Source organism: Sinohyriopsis cumingii, chromosome 9, assembly GCF_028554795.1.
Source record: "Sinohyriopsis cumingii isolate HCF-2022 chromosome 9, ASM2855479v2, whole genome shotgun sequence".
NCBI classification, from domain to species: Eukaryota; Metazoa; Mollusca; class Bivalvia; order Unionida; family Unionidae; genus Sinohyriopsis; species Sinohyriopsis cumingii.
The window spans coordinates 81,078,460-81,096,367 of record NC_142969.1 but is presented as its reverse complement, the minus strand read 5'-3'; the positions used below and the strand labels follow the sequence as shown (position 1 = coordinate 81,096,367).

Here is a 17,908-nt window from a genome sequence, read left to right as displayed (position 1 = left end):
TTGTTTGGATATTATTATAGTTTTGGACATTTATCAAGACGTAGCTATAACTGTTAATTTCTTGAAAAATGAACAACGGAGTTGTACTGGTAGAGTGAATGGCATTCAATACTAGTATACTATTTTAAATTTAGTGTAAGTCCATTTGTTACACCCTGAAGTCCTCAAGTTACTAATATACTACAAAGTTGATATTTAGAGTTACGTTGCATCTTTGACAACGAACGGAGACTTTGCACATATAATGCATGTTAATGATATCCTTAACAAATGCATGTTTTTCAATACTCAGTTGTATTTCGGCTACGATTTGACCTTTCCTTAACATACAGCAATACTGTATGAACAATCTAATTAGTTTTGAAGAATGATTCTGTTTTGTAGTATATATGCCTTATGTAAGATAAGGCAAGTTTAAACGACACATTTAATTATATCTGGTTGGGCCATCAGATAGCCTGGATCATTGTTTAAATTTTATTCGCGATTTACTTTTTTCTTCTACTAATAGGTCTTTCCTAAGATTTCATGATACGTTTAGAACAATCTAATACGTCCCGAAACATTACCCGGTTTTGAAGTATGTATGCGTTCTCTTTATTAGTGCAAATTTATAATATACTTACAACATCACATTTGATTGGTTAAGACAACTAATATCATATTTTACAAGCTGCAGTCTAATATCGATTATACGTGCAATATAATATTTTAATGTGTATATACTTCATTATTTTGATCTCGTGTTCTGGAGTGACTGAAGGTTTGAATGATCGCTCTCAGTGACGTTTAGGCTAACATGAAGCAGTTTATATAGAATAGGAAAATATTGTTTCAACATGACAACAAATTATTTGGGAATTCAACATTAGAGCGCCAATCAGTGTGTGTGCAATAATTTAATATGAGAAAATGCATCGCAGAAACAAACCAATAGCGTGAGTTTAAGATGGGGACATTTTTTTAAAACTGTATGGGGACAAGCGTCAATGTTATTCTTGATGAGTTTAGTTACTTTAGTTACTATCGTTTTGATACACTATGCAACATACACCTTACTGTTCTCTAGTTTTCCTTTGCTCTCTTCTCCCTTAATCTTCTTCACCTCTCGATGACCTCTCTCGTGAGGGCCATTGCTATTTGGTCGTCAACTGGTCACCTCCTTTAAGTTTCTGCTGCTGAGAAAGGATTGCATATCTTCTAACAGGTCAGTTAAGTTTTACAGTCTGTACAAATGACTCCATTTAGCATTGATGGTTAGATGTCTTCCTTATTTTCTTTCTTTTTCTTGTTTACTACTGGATCGACAACGAATACATTTAGCGCGAATGCGCTGCATTATGCACCAGACTCAGGAATCGGAAGAAAATATCATACATACAATCGAACTAAATTCAAGAGGAATCACAAATACAGAAATAAATATTGTTTAAAAGGTTTGAAACACACCCTTTTCAGTGTAACTAAGACATAGGAACTCAATCATGCATATAATATCCGCATATCTACTATTTTGTTGCAGTAGAAGGAAGTTTTAAATTTTGTGAGATATATAAATATACTCAAGCACATAAAGAAATATTTGGTAATGAGTGTTTAAGACTGTTCCTTTTCTAAGCGACAAGACTGGAAAAAGCCGTTAGTCAATTTCCTGGACCGTTTATATCTTAACGACGCGATATGATGTCTGTTAACCCACGACGGCAAAATCGTTTGCCACCCCCATATAAGCATTCAGTTGTATGGGCCAAACTGTTATGAAGAGAAACGTGTTTTGCTGTGTGCACCCACACTAAGGAATTATTTAATTATCCAATCATATAAATTGTGATTGTTTCCTAGTCAAGTATGGACATCAGTGCACTGACCATTCATTAAACTTCACATTGGTAATTCATGCCAGCATGGCTGCATAATTAGTCGTAGGTGGCTATGAGTGACACAACACAACGGGTTTAACATGGCACATTACATGTTTCAATCATCATGTTCAGACCCCACAAAGAGGCGTAACATACATGCGTCGATACGTACATCGACGTTAAATCATATCTCCTCTTGAGCATGGGCTTTTAACTTGGCCTAAATTAGAATACTATCGTCTTGACGCAATATTAAATTCATCGTCATCTGTAGCATTCGCTTGTTTCTTGATAGTAGATAGGGTTTGAATAAGAAGGTACAAAACATTTATGTTCCAAATGATTTGTGGCGAGATTTCGGTTTATGTTAGGAAAGATGTACCCTGTCTTTGATCTTTTATTTTGTGCTTGTGGCCAATGTGTGCATCCTGTCTGAATTGGTATGGATGGTGTATGCGTTGTGAAGACATTGTAAGTTATAATTTTATTATGAAATGTTTTTGTTGTTTCTAATCTGGCTAGTTCGTATGTTTTACATCTTTTCTACTTTATATGGTGGGCCCTGTCGTTGCCTAATATTTGAGGTTCAGATTAGCAGTATTAAAATTATTTTTTAAAAGCAGTGAAAAATGTAGCCGCCTTCTGAAGCAATGAACTCGGTTTTAGACCATCGAATTGTAGTAAATACTTGTATTGAGTCAGTTTATCTAATCCTATTTATCAGATATTTCCTATGCGTTGATCATTGCCACCTTGTGTGAGTGAGCATTATGGCTTGGGTGTTTGGCCACATTAGATGTCTTATCCTTTTTAGGTTCTAAAAAAATGGATTGAAATGAACGTAGTCTTTCTACGTGTTTTAAAAAAATAGATGATGATGTTTAGGCAAGCTATTATACTTGTTAAGGGGTGATTACTTTAGCAATAAGAAAGGTGAACTTAGCCTTAGCCAGCTAAGTTCAACAGGAAATTGTTCTGAACGTACGTCATCTCCCATGTTCTCAGAACATCTCGTGTCGCCCAAAACATTGTTTCCAATATACATAAATTTTGATAGGAACCAACTCGGGCAGATAACCCATTCTTGTAAAAAGACAATAATTTAAAGTTCCAAACTGTTATTTTCATCTGTACTGTTTACACAACTGCTAATATGAAATATAAAAGTGAGGTGAGGATTTTATCAGATAAAATGGCCTCGTTTCAAACCTCATACGATAGGGTAGCTTTCGTCCATGTATCTAAGACTATTTCTCTTATTTGCATTTACATCCGATATAAATAATCATCTAATAAATCTGCTACTGAACATACTACTACTGCATATGTGCATCTCTGATTTTGCTTCGCTTCTTTTATATTTTTGTATTTTTCATGGTCAGTATCTCACACGTCCACTTTCTTCAAGCACATGGATGAAACGCCCTTTGGTTTCCTTCACCAATATAATTAACATCCGAGGACAGTCACGTATAGCAGTTAAATGGAATACCCTGAGAAATCAGAAAGAACTATGGTATCCACGTCCCGCCATATTCTTGATTGAATGGATTATGTTGATGTCTGATTCAGATTCACAACCATCGTCATAATCAAAATGTTTCTCGTCGATTTTATAGCACTTTTCATTTGCATTGGACAACAGATTACTTTCAATACATACACAAATTCATTCATTTCTGACAAAAAGTTAACTTGTTCATGTCCCAAAAGGTACTCTTCTTATCCTGAGTATAATTCTGTAATGGAAAATTTGTAAACAACGTTTGATAGAAAATAACGAGCTATACAATTTATTCCATGAAATGGTTAAATCAAACATATCGAATGAGCAATATGCGTCTTTTTAATTATGATGTGTTTCCACCATTATCGATATGAGTAAGCTACAGACAAGCAATTAAGCGTCGTGCAATAGCTTGAATTCGCTTCCTGTTCTGCTATTAGATGGGTATAAAAACTCGGGTAATAAAAATGTTAATCGCGATATGATTCGAACATGACCGGGTCTTTATTGTTTCTATGTGTATTTGTATTTTGTTTTTGGTTTTGCCTACAGATCTTTATTTCTTAAATAATGTTACTGACTATGTAACATCAATAACATCAAAATTGCTGATGGTGGACACAAATGAGGCAGCGGAGTTTCGGGTAATTATTCCTTACTTTGAAAAGTTGCGGAATTGAATTTAATTTTATTTTCAACCATCACTTGGAAAATTACCCCAGAAAGTAATAAACGAAATATTTAATAAAGGAATATAAATACTCTTCATAGTCACATTATAATTCAGCGTTTATTAAAACAGAAATAGAAGTGGATAGTCGTTCTATACTTACTTTTTCCTGCGCAAGGTAAGACAACGTTTAAAAGAATCGTGCGTGGCCGACACAGTTAAGCGGAACACATTTAATAAAGGTCGTTAGCCATATGTGTTTAACAAATTAAAAGTAAAATCCATACCTTTTGATGATTATATGTAAAAAACAAATCATGATTGGATAATTTTGTTTTTCTATATAGAAATAGTTTAATGTGGCGAAGCTTGGATTTACATTTTCTGTATATTTCTTATAACATTTATCTTTATTAGTAAACAGCAACCTAACTGATAGTGGAGGTTTTATTGTAGAAGGTAAATCGAATAACGTTTTTTTATTTGATTTTTGTGATGAATTATAGGTGTCCTTTGTCCTGCCTAGTGTGTTTGAAGAATATCACGTTCGTGTTTACGAAAAGTTCAGCGGAAAAGGGATAGATGAATCTACAGCTACAAGTTACAGAGACCAGATACGTACGATCGTACGTAAGATAAGGTTTGCATCAATTTATTTGTTAACTATAATCAAGAGATTTCAACTCATCACCCTCCCATTCTAGAGATACATTTCCACGAGCAATACATGAATGAACTATGAAATTCCTGTTAGATAGATATCATTCTATATACAGATCTGACTCATCAGTCGATCAGCCCCAGCGTATAGAATCAACCTCAAATCCAATCACGTTACCCTTTTTTCTAACCAGAATAAACTTCCACATAGCAACACTATCAGAGGATGAAGCCGATTTTCAAAATGTTTTATTTGAATATGTGATATATCGGGAGCGCACAAGATCCACGTATTGTTTGCACGAACTATATATTTCACCTTCTTCGTTCGTGATGCAAACAGGAGCAGAAACAAATGCAGATTGTTAGCTGAAGATAATATATTCTACTCTGTGTTATTATAAGTTGAAGATGATCATCCTTTATCCCCATGCATGCATCAATATAAATCAAATAATACTTAGCCTGGCATTTCCAGATGGCATATATAACTATAACAGTAGGTGTATATTACAGTGGCGAAAGTGTGTGTTTGTTTTCGAATTTTAACTCAACTTTAACAATTATCCAGTCATATCTTTATGATGTCTGCAGTATGACATATTTAGTGATGTCTAGCACTTGGGTGTCGTGCCGGAGACATGTAGCATCATGTCCCACCCAGTCACATTATTCAGACACCAAGCCGACCAGTTCTAACACTAACCTCTTAATACGGAACGCCTAACGAGGTATCTGCTGGTACCATTTTTATAAGTCTTTGCTATGAGTCGGCCGCCAACCACTATACCACCGGAGCGATCTCTGTGCGATTAATGTTGAAAGGATAATTAATGTGTGACTTACGTATGTTTTAATACACGGCAACAAGTCAACATTAGTTATATTCATCCAAATCCGTATTTTGCAGTTCGAAATTAAATTCAGAATGTAATAAAATTCAAATACTTCATCAAGTCTTCAGAACGAATAGTTTCATATATTTAGCGTTTCTCAAGCACATTTTTGATTGGCAAATATGTCTTGAAAAGATTTCGACAAGAATTCTCGAGAGGTATAGTAAGGACATGAATATTTGGTTTGAAACTTCACTGTTTAGAGATTAAAGGATAACTGTAATAATTAAAGCTACCTCTTGTTAAAAATATTAACCAAATAAGAGCGGTTTTACCAGTACATAAACCAGTTAGTTGGAATAGGTATGAACTTTATCTCTCTGCAATACTACAGTTAGTGAAAGTTTGTACTTGTTGAAAGATATTCTCATACGATCCTTTGAAACCTTAGATAATTATTTTCTTTTTTCCCCACATAATTGCAGAGATGATTACCAAAGAGTAAATAGAGTAAAGAAACTGTAGAAGGTACGTACAAGTACATGTAGATCATATATGTTTCCTATATACATTGCATATTTAACAATTTATAACGTAACACCTGATGATGGTTATTTAAAAAAGACCTACTGCCGAAAATGGCTACATAATTAGATATCACTGCGTTCTGACTAAACACTTGTAGCAGGAAAATGCTTTGCTACTGAAATACACAAGAAGGTGAAACAAGACAATTAGTCTCTGTATTAAGGCATAGCAGTTTAGGATATATATATATATATATATATATATATATATATATATATATATATATATATATATAACGACTAATATGACAAGTATCTTGGCTCTTTGCTTGTTTCTATAGGTAGAAAATCGCTGCTGACAAGAAGCATGTTTTCTTGATGCAAATTGTCTCTTTCCATGTTCTGTGACTATCCAATTTGAGTAGAATACACACAGATCTAGAAAAATAGATAAAACGCACACTGACCTTCAGAACGTTTCTGGAGGGAAGTGTAGTAATAAACTTGAATTGCGCAGCATATATTACACATCATGTACAATGCACCAAATTTGTTTTAAGTATGTGTACAACTTGAATATTAATTGAATTCTACACTATTATTTTGATATTAGATAGTTTGTATGTAACATTTTGCATCATACCTGCATTAGAAAATGGGTTTACTATACAGCTATTAATAACCTTTCTATATACCCATATTGATACTTAGAAAATGTATTATTTGAGGGAATGATATCTGGACAAAGTACCTAATCTATACCAAACATGTATGCTGTCAACGACGCAGTCGTTTACAACTTTACTGAAATAGAACGAGACACACATAGACATATCTCTCTGTTCCCTCTCTCTCTCTCTCTCTCTCTCTCTCTCTCTCTCTATATATATATATATATATATATATATATATATATATATATATATATATATATATATATATATATATATAAAGTGTTTGTGTGTGTGATTAGGGTCTGGTTAGGATGAGGGTACATATAAGCCAAGAAAGCAACACTACTCATATACATACATTACAGCCAACAAAACAAATATTCTTCCAATGCACAGGAACATTTAGCCACTATTTAGTGTAATTGATGCATAATGTAGTAATTATAATATTAAAAAAGAAAGCGCTCGGTTATAAAAGGCGATGAGTGTCAAGAGTATTCACCTTATTATGTGTATTAATGTGAATTATGGTTTATGATCTCTACCGTTATAAACATGTTATGCAAGTAACAATGCATAGGTTGGAGACACTTCATTTAGCATTTGACATTGAAATTGTATATATCTTGACCAGCCAGTGTGTAGAATGTTATAGCTACTCGATATCTCTAAATGTCTAAATCAACAAAGGAAAACTGCATCTTTTGAATTGTAGCGTTGTCAGTAGTTTAACTGTTGTACCAATGAACATATTTCAGTGGAATGTTTTTGCATGTTTGTATTACACATAGAATATGTGTTGCGTACAATATAAATTACATATTCAACAGAGTCAAGATAATTATAATGAAAGTGCAATACTTTCTGGAGTACTCTTGTCCCGTGTATAAAATTAAGACATAGAATATCTTGTAATAAAAACCTATACCAATATTATTGCATGTACAATAAATATATCATAGCCCAAGTCATCATATTGCAAGTTGAATGCTGCATCTATAGAAATATATTTTGACTTGCATCGTTATTAGAGTATAAATGTGTAACCACTCACATGGATTTTTATGAAAATGTAATGTCCTTTTCGGAGCGCTTTATGTTGTCTTTTATTGATAACCTTGTCCCTTTGCTCAAGGACTAGATCATAAAATGGGAGAATATTAATCAGTACCATTTATTCGTGTACGGGTATACATTTTAAACAAAATTAATAGGTCTTATTGAAACTTTAGGTTTGTATATATCCCAGACATGATAGGTCTAACAAATATATGACCATAGTCGATGGTTAAGGTCAAACAACAAACAATGTAAACTTAAAGGCCTGTTTCCCAATCGAAGCTGTAAATGCTTAACACCACATTTATCCTTATGCAGTTTATCCACGACCACACGTTTTACTACCTATGTAAAGCCTATAGATCAAAGGTCTGTATTATTCTAGAGAAGATGTAGATGGGCATATGATCTGCAGTTTGCATATATTATTTTATACACATAAAGAGATGTGGTTTAAATTCAAAACATTTATTCAAGAAACATAAGGGTTTCAAGATATCAATTTATCAAAGTTTATATATGGGACAGTTTTGCTTAGGAAATATTTATGTCTGATTTATTTCACATTTACGTAACGTTTACAATTGTCTTTCAATTCCGTTTCAGCTCCAGAAAAACGGGACAACGTCATTAGTGACATGTTGTGTTATGATTTTTTTTGTATGTAGGATAAGACATTACACGTTTAATTTGTTTCTCATTTTGCGGAGATTAATTACATCAGCGTTGTATTCAGTTATGTGTGTAATAAGACAAGATTTGTACCGTGAATCCATGAATAGATTAGTTTTGTTGTGGTTTTGTATTACCTTAATATGCAAATTGAAGCCCGATAACGGAGTACGTACAAGGATGATAATTGTAATCTCCAAAAGGACCGTCAGGTCAGATAATTTGTGTCCATACGGCCGATGTTACTGCTTATTTCTCTCACTAACTCTTTCTCTCATATATACACACACATAGAGGCATACAATAATGGTTACTAGAATAAAATGTTTTAATCAACTTCTGGCAAGAGTGAAATGATAACATAAGAACGAGTATATATATAAAGCTAGATAAAATATGTCCATTTGATGTTCCTTTGGGGTATCGATAACTATAACGCAATATAACGTTTTATAGTTTGTTCCATATCACGAAATTACCTTCAGGTTTTCACATGCAGAATGTATTTAGAAAATGTGTACTCTGTGGATGCGATTCCAAATATTATCTCATATTCTGAGTTCAAGATTGTTAATTCATATCAGGGAAGACTAAAGTCTAAAATAATCTATTAGGATAATATATGTAATTTAAACTGACCAAAGTAAGAAGCAATACATGGTAAGTTTTCTTATCTTCATTAATTTTCTTCATACTCTGTTTTTAAAATACTCAGATAAGCTGTTGTTCTTGTTGTTGGTCGCCTTGTGACACGTCCCTTTTATATACGCAGCTACCCTCTCCATGTATTAAGATGACAAGGATTTGCTCGAAATTTTGCCCCGAAAGGCGATCAGAAAAGAGAATTTGAAACATGAACGCAACCTAAAGAGTAAATATATAAGAGTAAAATTCAATATTTGAATGCAAGTTTTAATTTAAGAAGAAAATACTTTTTGCATTTTATGTTACACGTGGACACGCAGGAAGTGGTAACACTTGGTTAGTACATATTCGATTGAACATATTGATATGCAAGACAATTTTCTGGAATATATCATGGTGTACCATTATTAGTTTGTGATTCTTTATGGAAAAATATATTGATGGAAGCTGTATACTTGTATTCGGACTACAGCCATAACGTTTGAAATTGAATTTCTATTTGTAATATATTATAGTCTGCTATATTAAGCATATGAGGATGTTTGTATATATGATGTGTTATTTTATATATATTGTAGATTGTATCATTGTTACTAATTGTGCTTCATAAAAATGTTGCACACCTATAGCGTATCTTTTTATTAAAAAAAAAACAATCATGTATCGTTTCATGCTTCAATAAAGATGGTGGCGGATTACATTATGTTTGTTATTATTATCATTATTATTATTAGTAGTAGTAGTAGTATTTTGTTAATTGGATTAGATGTAGGCTCTTGTCTTGCTGTCGAATATTTGTAATCGGAGTAATTCATTAGCGTTTTTAAGAATCTTTCTACCACTAATCACCCTCTACCTATCTCTCTTAGAATATGGTTGTCATCTCTGGCCATAAGGAATTGAAAGGTGTATATATGATCAAAGTGGCAATGTGTTTGACAAATATGATGCATATATTGGACATATATACAGATCTTGATAAACACATATATGTGCACGAAATGCGTACACAATTTAATTTCGGATTACCGACTTCCTCGCTTGGTACTACCCTTAAAACTTTCAACAAACGTCTACTTATAAAATGATTTATTACTATACTTTTAAAAGGATGCAAAAATGGCATGGCATATTTGCAATTTCAAGACTTCCAGTCCTATTGATTACGAATGGACCTGAGTTGGAGGACAACAATATCTTTTCAGAATATGTAACAATAAGTTATCAGATGATCGTGATGTAGAAGTAACACCAAAACATGAGGTACAGAGAGAGAAGTTCTTTGGTGCTGAAAACTTGTATTGAAAATATAAAGATCCAGACAAGTAATACTCATGAACTCATGTCAAGATTGAATGCATGGTTAGAACCCTCCCCCTAAAAGAGTACATACACAATTTTTTGGTTTATTTAGACTGTTAAATTATTGCCTACCTTGTTTCTTTAATGCCTTCGAATGGCTTGTGCCATGAACCATATATCCTTAGTAGTTACAACACAGCTATAATCAAATAATTAAATGAATTATCTAGGGCTACAACATGCCATCTTCAAATGAGTTTGCTATTCTGACAACGTTCAGAATTATGGGAACAACGACCTTAAAAATGTATAATAAACCGAACAAAAAACTTCTGAATTGTGCATTCGTTGATCTCACTTCCAATGGCAACAGCTATAGCGCAGATAAGAGACATTCCATAATGTAATTCATTTAAAACAACAACATAAACCAAAACTCATTTCAGCTTCAGAGTTCGAAAAATATTATCTACCGAATTTTTTAAGTATTTTCTTAAGCAGTACGCTTAAGTGGATGAAGGTTTGTTAATAATATTATGGAGAAATAGAATTCGTTTAGCAAATATGAGTGTAAAACTAACACTCATTGGTAATATGAGGGTGGAGTATCGCAGAGAGCAGATATTGTTTTGGATATGGTCCGAATTTAAAAGAATCACATCTTGGTACAATGTTGTTAAGGCTTTTTTATTACGATTGCACAAGCACGGGCGTGTATGATTTTAGATTTTATGTTATTGCGACTGTTTAAGTAGAACACTAATAGAAAATGAAAACAACACTACATTGTTTATATTCTAAGGTGAAGAGGCTTCTAAACGATTAGGTTAGATACTAATCCAAATGATAGACAGATAGTGTGTGTCTGGTTGATTGGTTGAAAATAACCCAAGACATTTAATGAAGAAAAGATTTTTCTCTCGATATGTGAATACCGTTTTGGACTACCTACATGAAATAACCCACTTTTTGGGTCAGTCATATCTATCGTTAAAATGTTAAAAAGATTGGATCAAATGTATGCAATTCTGGATTTAAAACAAATACAGAAACACTAGTAGAAGATGGTTTTCGTTATTACTTAGTTCCTAACGGTTGTTTTGCCCTTCCAGCACCCCGGAGGACATAATACGTTGCGGAAAAATTCCGTTCGCCATATCGAGACTTTTGCCACGAAGTCCGATTTCGATATGCCTCCTTGATGATTCATTTTGGTAACTCTTGCACCCAGTCTAGGATTAATTACCTTTACGCCATGAGATCCACGCCGTTTTTTGACGCGTACGGTTATCAGTTTGTTGGCTTATACACGAGGTCAGAATGTACATAACTGCGACAGGACGATATGCCATGTTATATCGTACTTAGTTATACAGTAAGAACTGTTGAGTATCAGACATGCAAAGAATCGCATCCCGCGAAAGTTACCCTGGAAAATTATTTCCTCGCAAAACCCCGTCGATTTATAGCAAAGACGCATACAAATGGTATTAACATATTAGTGCTACGACTGGTCGGACTGGTGTCAGGTTAATGTGACTGGGTGGGACATGAAGCTTCATATCTGCGCTATGATGCCCCAATGCTAGACATCACTATCATGATGACTGAAAAATTGTCAAAGCTACGTTAAAACCCCAAATCTCTCTCTCTCTCTCTCTCTCTCTCTCTCTCTCTCTCTCACACACACACACAGACTTACTCACAAACATACTGTTTGGATCAATAAGTATATATGTAAATAACTTCACTGAGATATGGCTACAAAGATATTATATAATCATATTTTTGGGATATATATAGTTTTTCATATAATATTTATCCAGTTTGTAGTCATAATTGATGATGCTTATTGCTACAGAATGATCCTTAAATGTAATTTATAATTTTTGGTGAAACATTTCAGTTATATCATTTTGATGCTGAATTCCTTTAACTACTATTATGTCATGTATTGGTTGTGTATCATACATATAGTTCAATATTTTTATTATATTTCCAAACGTGGAAGCAAATACATAATATATCATGATGAAGAGATGGTTGCTTATAAGTCTAAATTATGGTGTATTTAAATCAGCTGTGCAAAACTCTAAAATACAAGACCAAATAGTTTTGTACCTTTGTTGAATATTGCGTAAGAGGTTTAGTCCAGTGTTTGTTAACTGTCTTTATAGCATGACTGGATAGAATCTTAAGTTATTTACAGCATTACATATTTACACCTAGATGAGGACTTTCGGAAGAATTTAAATCATTAACCGAGCCCTTTAACCTTGTATACCGCCTGCCCATTGCAGAGAAACAAAAATTAGTAGTAACCGTATGTGCCGGTAGATCACAATGTACGGTCTTTGCTTGCAAATTTGAATAAATTGAACAGTATTGACTCTGATGTTATGGCACCTTACTGAAAGGCAGGTTTTGTGTTATTACTCTAAACAGGAACCTATTAACTACACGTAGTAGTGGACACATGGGATATTTTTTTCAATTTCTGAGACCCATAGTTTTTTATATTGTTTACCGTCTGCAAAGAAAAAAGATCAGAAACTAGGTATTTACGAAACAGGTGGGTAACTAATGGATAAAGTTAGCATTCAAACTTCAGTCGAATAATCTCGGTTGACTCATGATAGGCCGGCACATTGCGCAATGGCATATACGACTCTTTGATATCAACACCTGGACGGTATTTATCAATGATTAATTTTGCATGGTAAGCTGCAACATAACTGTATGATATTTGTTTGTTTTGGATTGTTATTTTACGGAGAAGAAACACTGAAGTCATTGAAGTAAAATGCTCTGAAGATACAAACTAATGTATGTGACTTATCCTTATTTGATGTTATAATTTGAACCAGCGACCTTTCATTTGAGGGATTGGCACCAAAAGCAATGAGGCAACAAAGTTTCCAAAAGAGAAATAAAGGTCAATACTTATGATCATCATTTGTAATATTAATGAGACGTTTTCATTTTTTTTTTAAAGAGCTGTGATTATACATTATTATATTTATTTTAAGATTTGATTCCTACTACTGGAATCAACAGAGGCGGACGCCTCTGTTGCGTGAGGTTGCGGGTTCGAACCTCAGAAGAAGCATACCAAAGAGCTGCCTCGCTAGACGCTCAGAATTAAGTGGTTAGTGTTGGGACTTGTGTCAGGATAATATGACTGGGTGGAACATAATATAGTTCATTACATATTTCCGACTTTCAAACGTGTAACGAAATACATAAGATATCATCATAAAAGAGAGTGTTGCTTTTAAGTCTAAACTCTGACGTATTTATACCAGCTGGCTGAAAACTCTCAGATACAAGACCATATAGTTTTGTGACTTTTTAACATGCGTAAAATGTTCTGTCCAGTGCGTGTTAACTGTCGTCAAATAATGACTAGACATAACCTTGAGTTATTTACAACTCATACATAAAACGTTAAGCTAGAAATAGTGTCATCGGCAATTTAAATGGAGAAAACTTTGAGAGTTCCCCAACTGTTGTCATGCCGTTATGTGATTCGAATGAACATAGTTAGGAGTGATCCATAAATCGTGTTGTATATTTATTCGAGATGGTACAACAGAAAATACGAATGATCTGGCACTTTTACAATTGTCTTGATACTCTCGTTGCAGGGCCTAAGTTTTATAATATAGTAAACGGAAGAACATTACATATTTACAGGTAGATTAGAACTATTGGAAGAATCTAAATCATTATCAGACACCTTTAGCCTTGCATACCACCTGCCAATTACCGTGAAAATAAAAATATATATCGGAACATTACGTGCCGGTAGGTTAAAGTCTACTGTGCTACTGTGTTTGCTTGTACACTTGACTAGATTAAAGAGTATTGACCCTGATCCTGAGGCACATTAGAGAAAGGCAGGCTTTGTGTTGTTACTTCCTAGACGGGAACCTATTATCACAGATTGTTAACACATGGTTCACTTTCGCCCTATAATTGTTGCGCATTGAAGTGGTTCCACAAATCATCACAACCACTCCGATGGTGAAATAATTAACATATTTATTTGGTGATGTTGTGAGATTGAATTTGACACGTTTTTTTCATACTGCAGTGTTGAGTGAAACAGCTGCCCTTTATACATGTATGGTGTGAGGGATGGAAAACGAAAATAAATAACCAGATGTTGTTAAACGTATGTATTTACGGCATCAAATGAAAACAATTATAAAAGATAAAAATAGTATATCGGACCACATGATTACCATGATACATTTCAAGACCAATGTCTCAAACAGAGTCGATGACAGAATATATATATAGCAGTCAATCAAAGTTATCCAATTTAAACAACGTAGTCATTTTTCTGTGTCAATAGTTCCTAACGGAATACTAGAACATTGAACATAAAACATAACACCCTACCATACCAACAAAATGTAAAGAAAAACAACAGAGACTCCCCGAAAAAGAAAAAATTACAAAACAAACAAACAAAACAAAACAAAAACATAAAATCAATGTATCATATGAGATAATAGATCATTTTCAAGAAGGAAGAATATGAGAAAGAAGAAATTTAAATTGAAATAATAATCTAACAAAACTCAAATTACTGATTGTATGAGATGAAAAAGTTATCTGCTGGGATTAAGCGACTTAAATTTGTTTTATATCGATAAATGTAGACAGCTAGATCACAGTGAGCTGCAAAACATTTATGTTCTTTGTTTACGAACAGGCACATAAGAAAACATATTCTGTTACATGTTCATTCCTTAAAGTTCACCGATGCGTTTCATTAATTTACATATATTTCAGAAAGGAATATATTTTAATTAGAACCGCCTGTAAAGGAAAATTAATGGTGGCTAGAACGTTATATAATACAATTATCATATTTAAATATTGATCGCACATACTCTTTCGCTTAGATTCATTCCTTTTGGTATGCCGTGCAGTTTGTGCTGGTCAATACCGATGTAAAGTTACTATGCTATCAAACATTGCTAAGGTACAAGTTGAATTTATTTTATATTTATGGGTATGTGAAACACAGTCCACTTTAAATCTCCAAAGATGTCTCATCATAAATACAGCTTGAATAATTGTATAGCCTTTAAAAAGTCAAACACTCCAACGTAGATCACAACGAACATTGTACCTAAAGTGATTAATGACTTCCTGGCTTATTGCGTAGGATACCCTCTGCGACAAATATTCAATTCCACAGTATATGTAAACGATGAAGTATATGCATATAACTTTTTCCTGATTAAGTTAGAAAGCATGTACTATTCTCCTTCCTGTCAAATTATTATCTTCAATTTTGACATGCTGTCAAAATTTGGTAAGATACCAATTGACATTTTTTGTGTTAATAGACTTTTGAAACCACTTTATCTACAGGATGTGTTACTCTTGTATCATTCGAAATATTCAAGGCGCCAATATAGTTTAATGTAAGTTCGCCGTGTACGTGAGGTGATTTAGATACGTTCTGGCTTATATGACGTCCGAAGCCTGCGAGACAAATATTCAAATCCATTGTAGGAATGAATGATAATTTGCAACAGTGAAGAGGATTATATGTAGCAAACACTCCAGCTAATACAAACCCCCAGTGAAAGGCAGATACAGAGTACGGGCGATTGTTTAAATTTACCATACATATTCAAAAGTTTAATAGTAAAATTCTCATGAAATTAATATCTGGAATAGTCAACTGTTCATTAGAATGAAACAAACCGTCATATATATGTGAAAGGTTTAAGAACATTATGAGCAAATGTAAATAAAGTATATTAAATTCGTACTACTTTAATAAGTAGGATACATTAAAATCAGAACACGTATGACTTAGATTTTGAATATATGTGCAAATAATCTATCCAATCAAATGCTGACACGGGCCCATCCTACTTCTCTCTCTCTCTCTCTCTCTCTCTCTCTCTCTCTCTCTCATTATATGTAACAAAACGATAACAGAAAAACTAGTTATATATGGACTTTTTGTGTTCTGGAATTTAACATGTTTTTTGCAGTCTATAGTCACGATGAGTGTTATGCTTGAAAGGTACACGCATGAAGAGAAACATTTTAGAAGGAATCATTGACAGATGGAACAAGACACAATAAATCATATCATCTTTAGAATGTAAAAAAAAAAAACAAAATAAAACAAAGACAAACCAAAAGGATATGAAACCGGATAACCTCACAATCATAATTTGTCATCGTAAATACTGATACAAATGTTTAATATAGTACAAAAAATCTAGCAAGATGTAACATATTAACAAATATATTTCTTACTCCCTTTTAGTCACGTGTATACAATATTTGCGTTGCTGGGAGCAGTATCTGTTAGACTATGTCATATATTTACCGAATAACCCGAAGAAATACAGTTGATACAATCTCTCTCTCTCTCTCTCTCTCTCTCTCCCAAATAAGTAAGAAAAGGCCAGGAAACTTTGTTAGATTATGTCATATATGTACCTAATAACCCGAAGAAATACCGTTGATACAATCTCTCTCTCTCTCTCTCTCTCTCTCTCTCAAATAAGTAAGAAAAGGCCAGGAAACTTTGTTGACACTTCTATCACCATATAAAACGCTCCATAAACAATATGTGCACAATATGGTGACACTATGACATAACATGGACATATCTACACGTAACAGTGCACATATGGGAGATTTGTGTTCATTTTCTGAGACTCATATTCCTGTATAGTGTTTACTATCTGCATAATAAAATCAGCAAATATGCATTTACGCAACAGGTGGGTAACTAAGGGATAAACCAAGGATGCATAATTTAGTCGAATAGTAGATAGACTCCTGTACGCAGGTACATAACATAACCGGATATATGATATCAATACTTGGGAGGGTTTTACGAAATATGAATTATGCTAGGTAAGCTGCTACATAATTGTATGATATTTGTTTTTGCTGTTTTTTTTTTGGATTGGTGTTTTACAGAGCAGAAACACTGACGTCATTGGAACAAAATGAGCTGGGCAGATACAAAGCAATGTAGGTGATTTACTTTTGTTTGATGGTATGATTCAAACCAGCCAACTTTCATTTGAGGGATGGGTACGCAAAGCACCGAGCCACCAAGGTTTCAAAGAGAGAAATAAAGGACGCTAATTATGGTCACCATTTGTAATGTGAATGAGATAGTTCAGTTACAAAGAACTGTGATCATACATTACTACAATTATATTAAGATTTGATCCCCACCACTGCTCCGGTGGCCTATTGGTTAGAGCGACCGCCTGTATTTGCCAAAGACTTAAACAACTGGCACTAACAACTGGCTCTCTATGCTCTCAGCATTAAGACGTTAGTGTTAGGGCCGGTCAGCCTGGTGCAAGAAATTTGTGATTGTGTGGATCATCATGCTGATTGCGTCATGATGCTCCAGTGCTAGATATCGCTATAAACTGCCACAATGTAGACATCGTAGCAATATGACTGAAATAGTGTTAAAAAGCGTAA

At 33.7% G+C, this 17,908-nt stretch overlaps 1 protein-coding gene across 2 annotated transcripts in view; it reads left to right on the top strand.

Annotated features, from left to right (window-relative positions):
* Positions 1-9,113, top strand: part of LOC149792118 (deoxynucleoside triphosphate triphosphohydrolase SAMHD1-like) — a 90,728-nt gene extending 81,615 nt beyond the window's left edge. For both annotated transcript variants that reach the window (XM_089969340.1, XM_089969339.1), the window contains 2 exons: positions 4,546-4,679; positions 8,402-9,113. In XM_089969340.1, coding sequence (XP_089825466.1) covers positions 4,546-4,679; positions 8,402-8,429 — 162 coding nt within the window. In that variant the 3' untranslated portion in view covers positions 8,430-9,113. The remainder of the gene's footprint in view (positions 1-4,545; positions 4,680-8,401) is intronic.
* Positions 9,114-17,908: the final 8,795 nt, after the last annotated feature.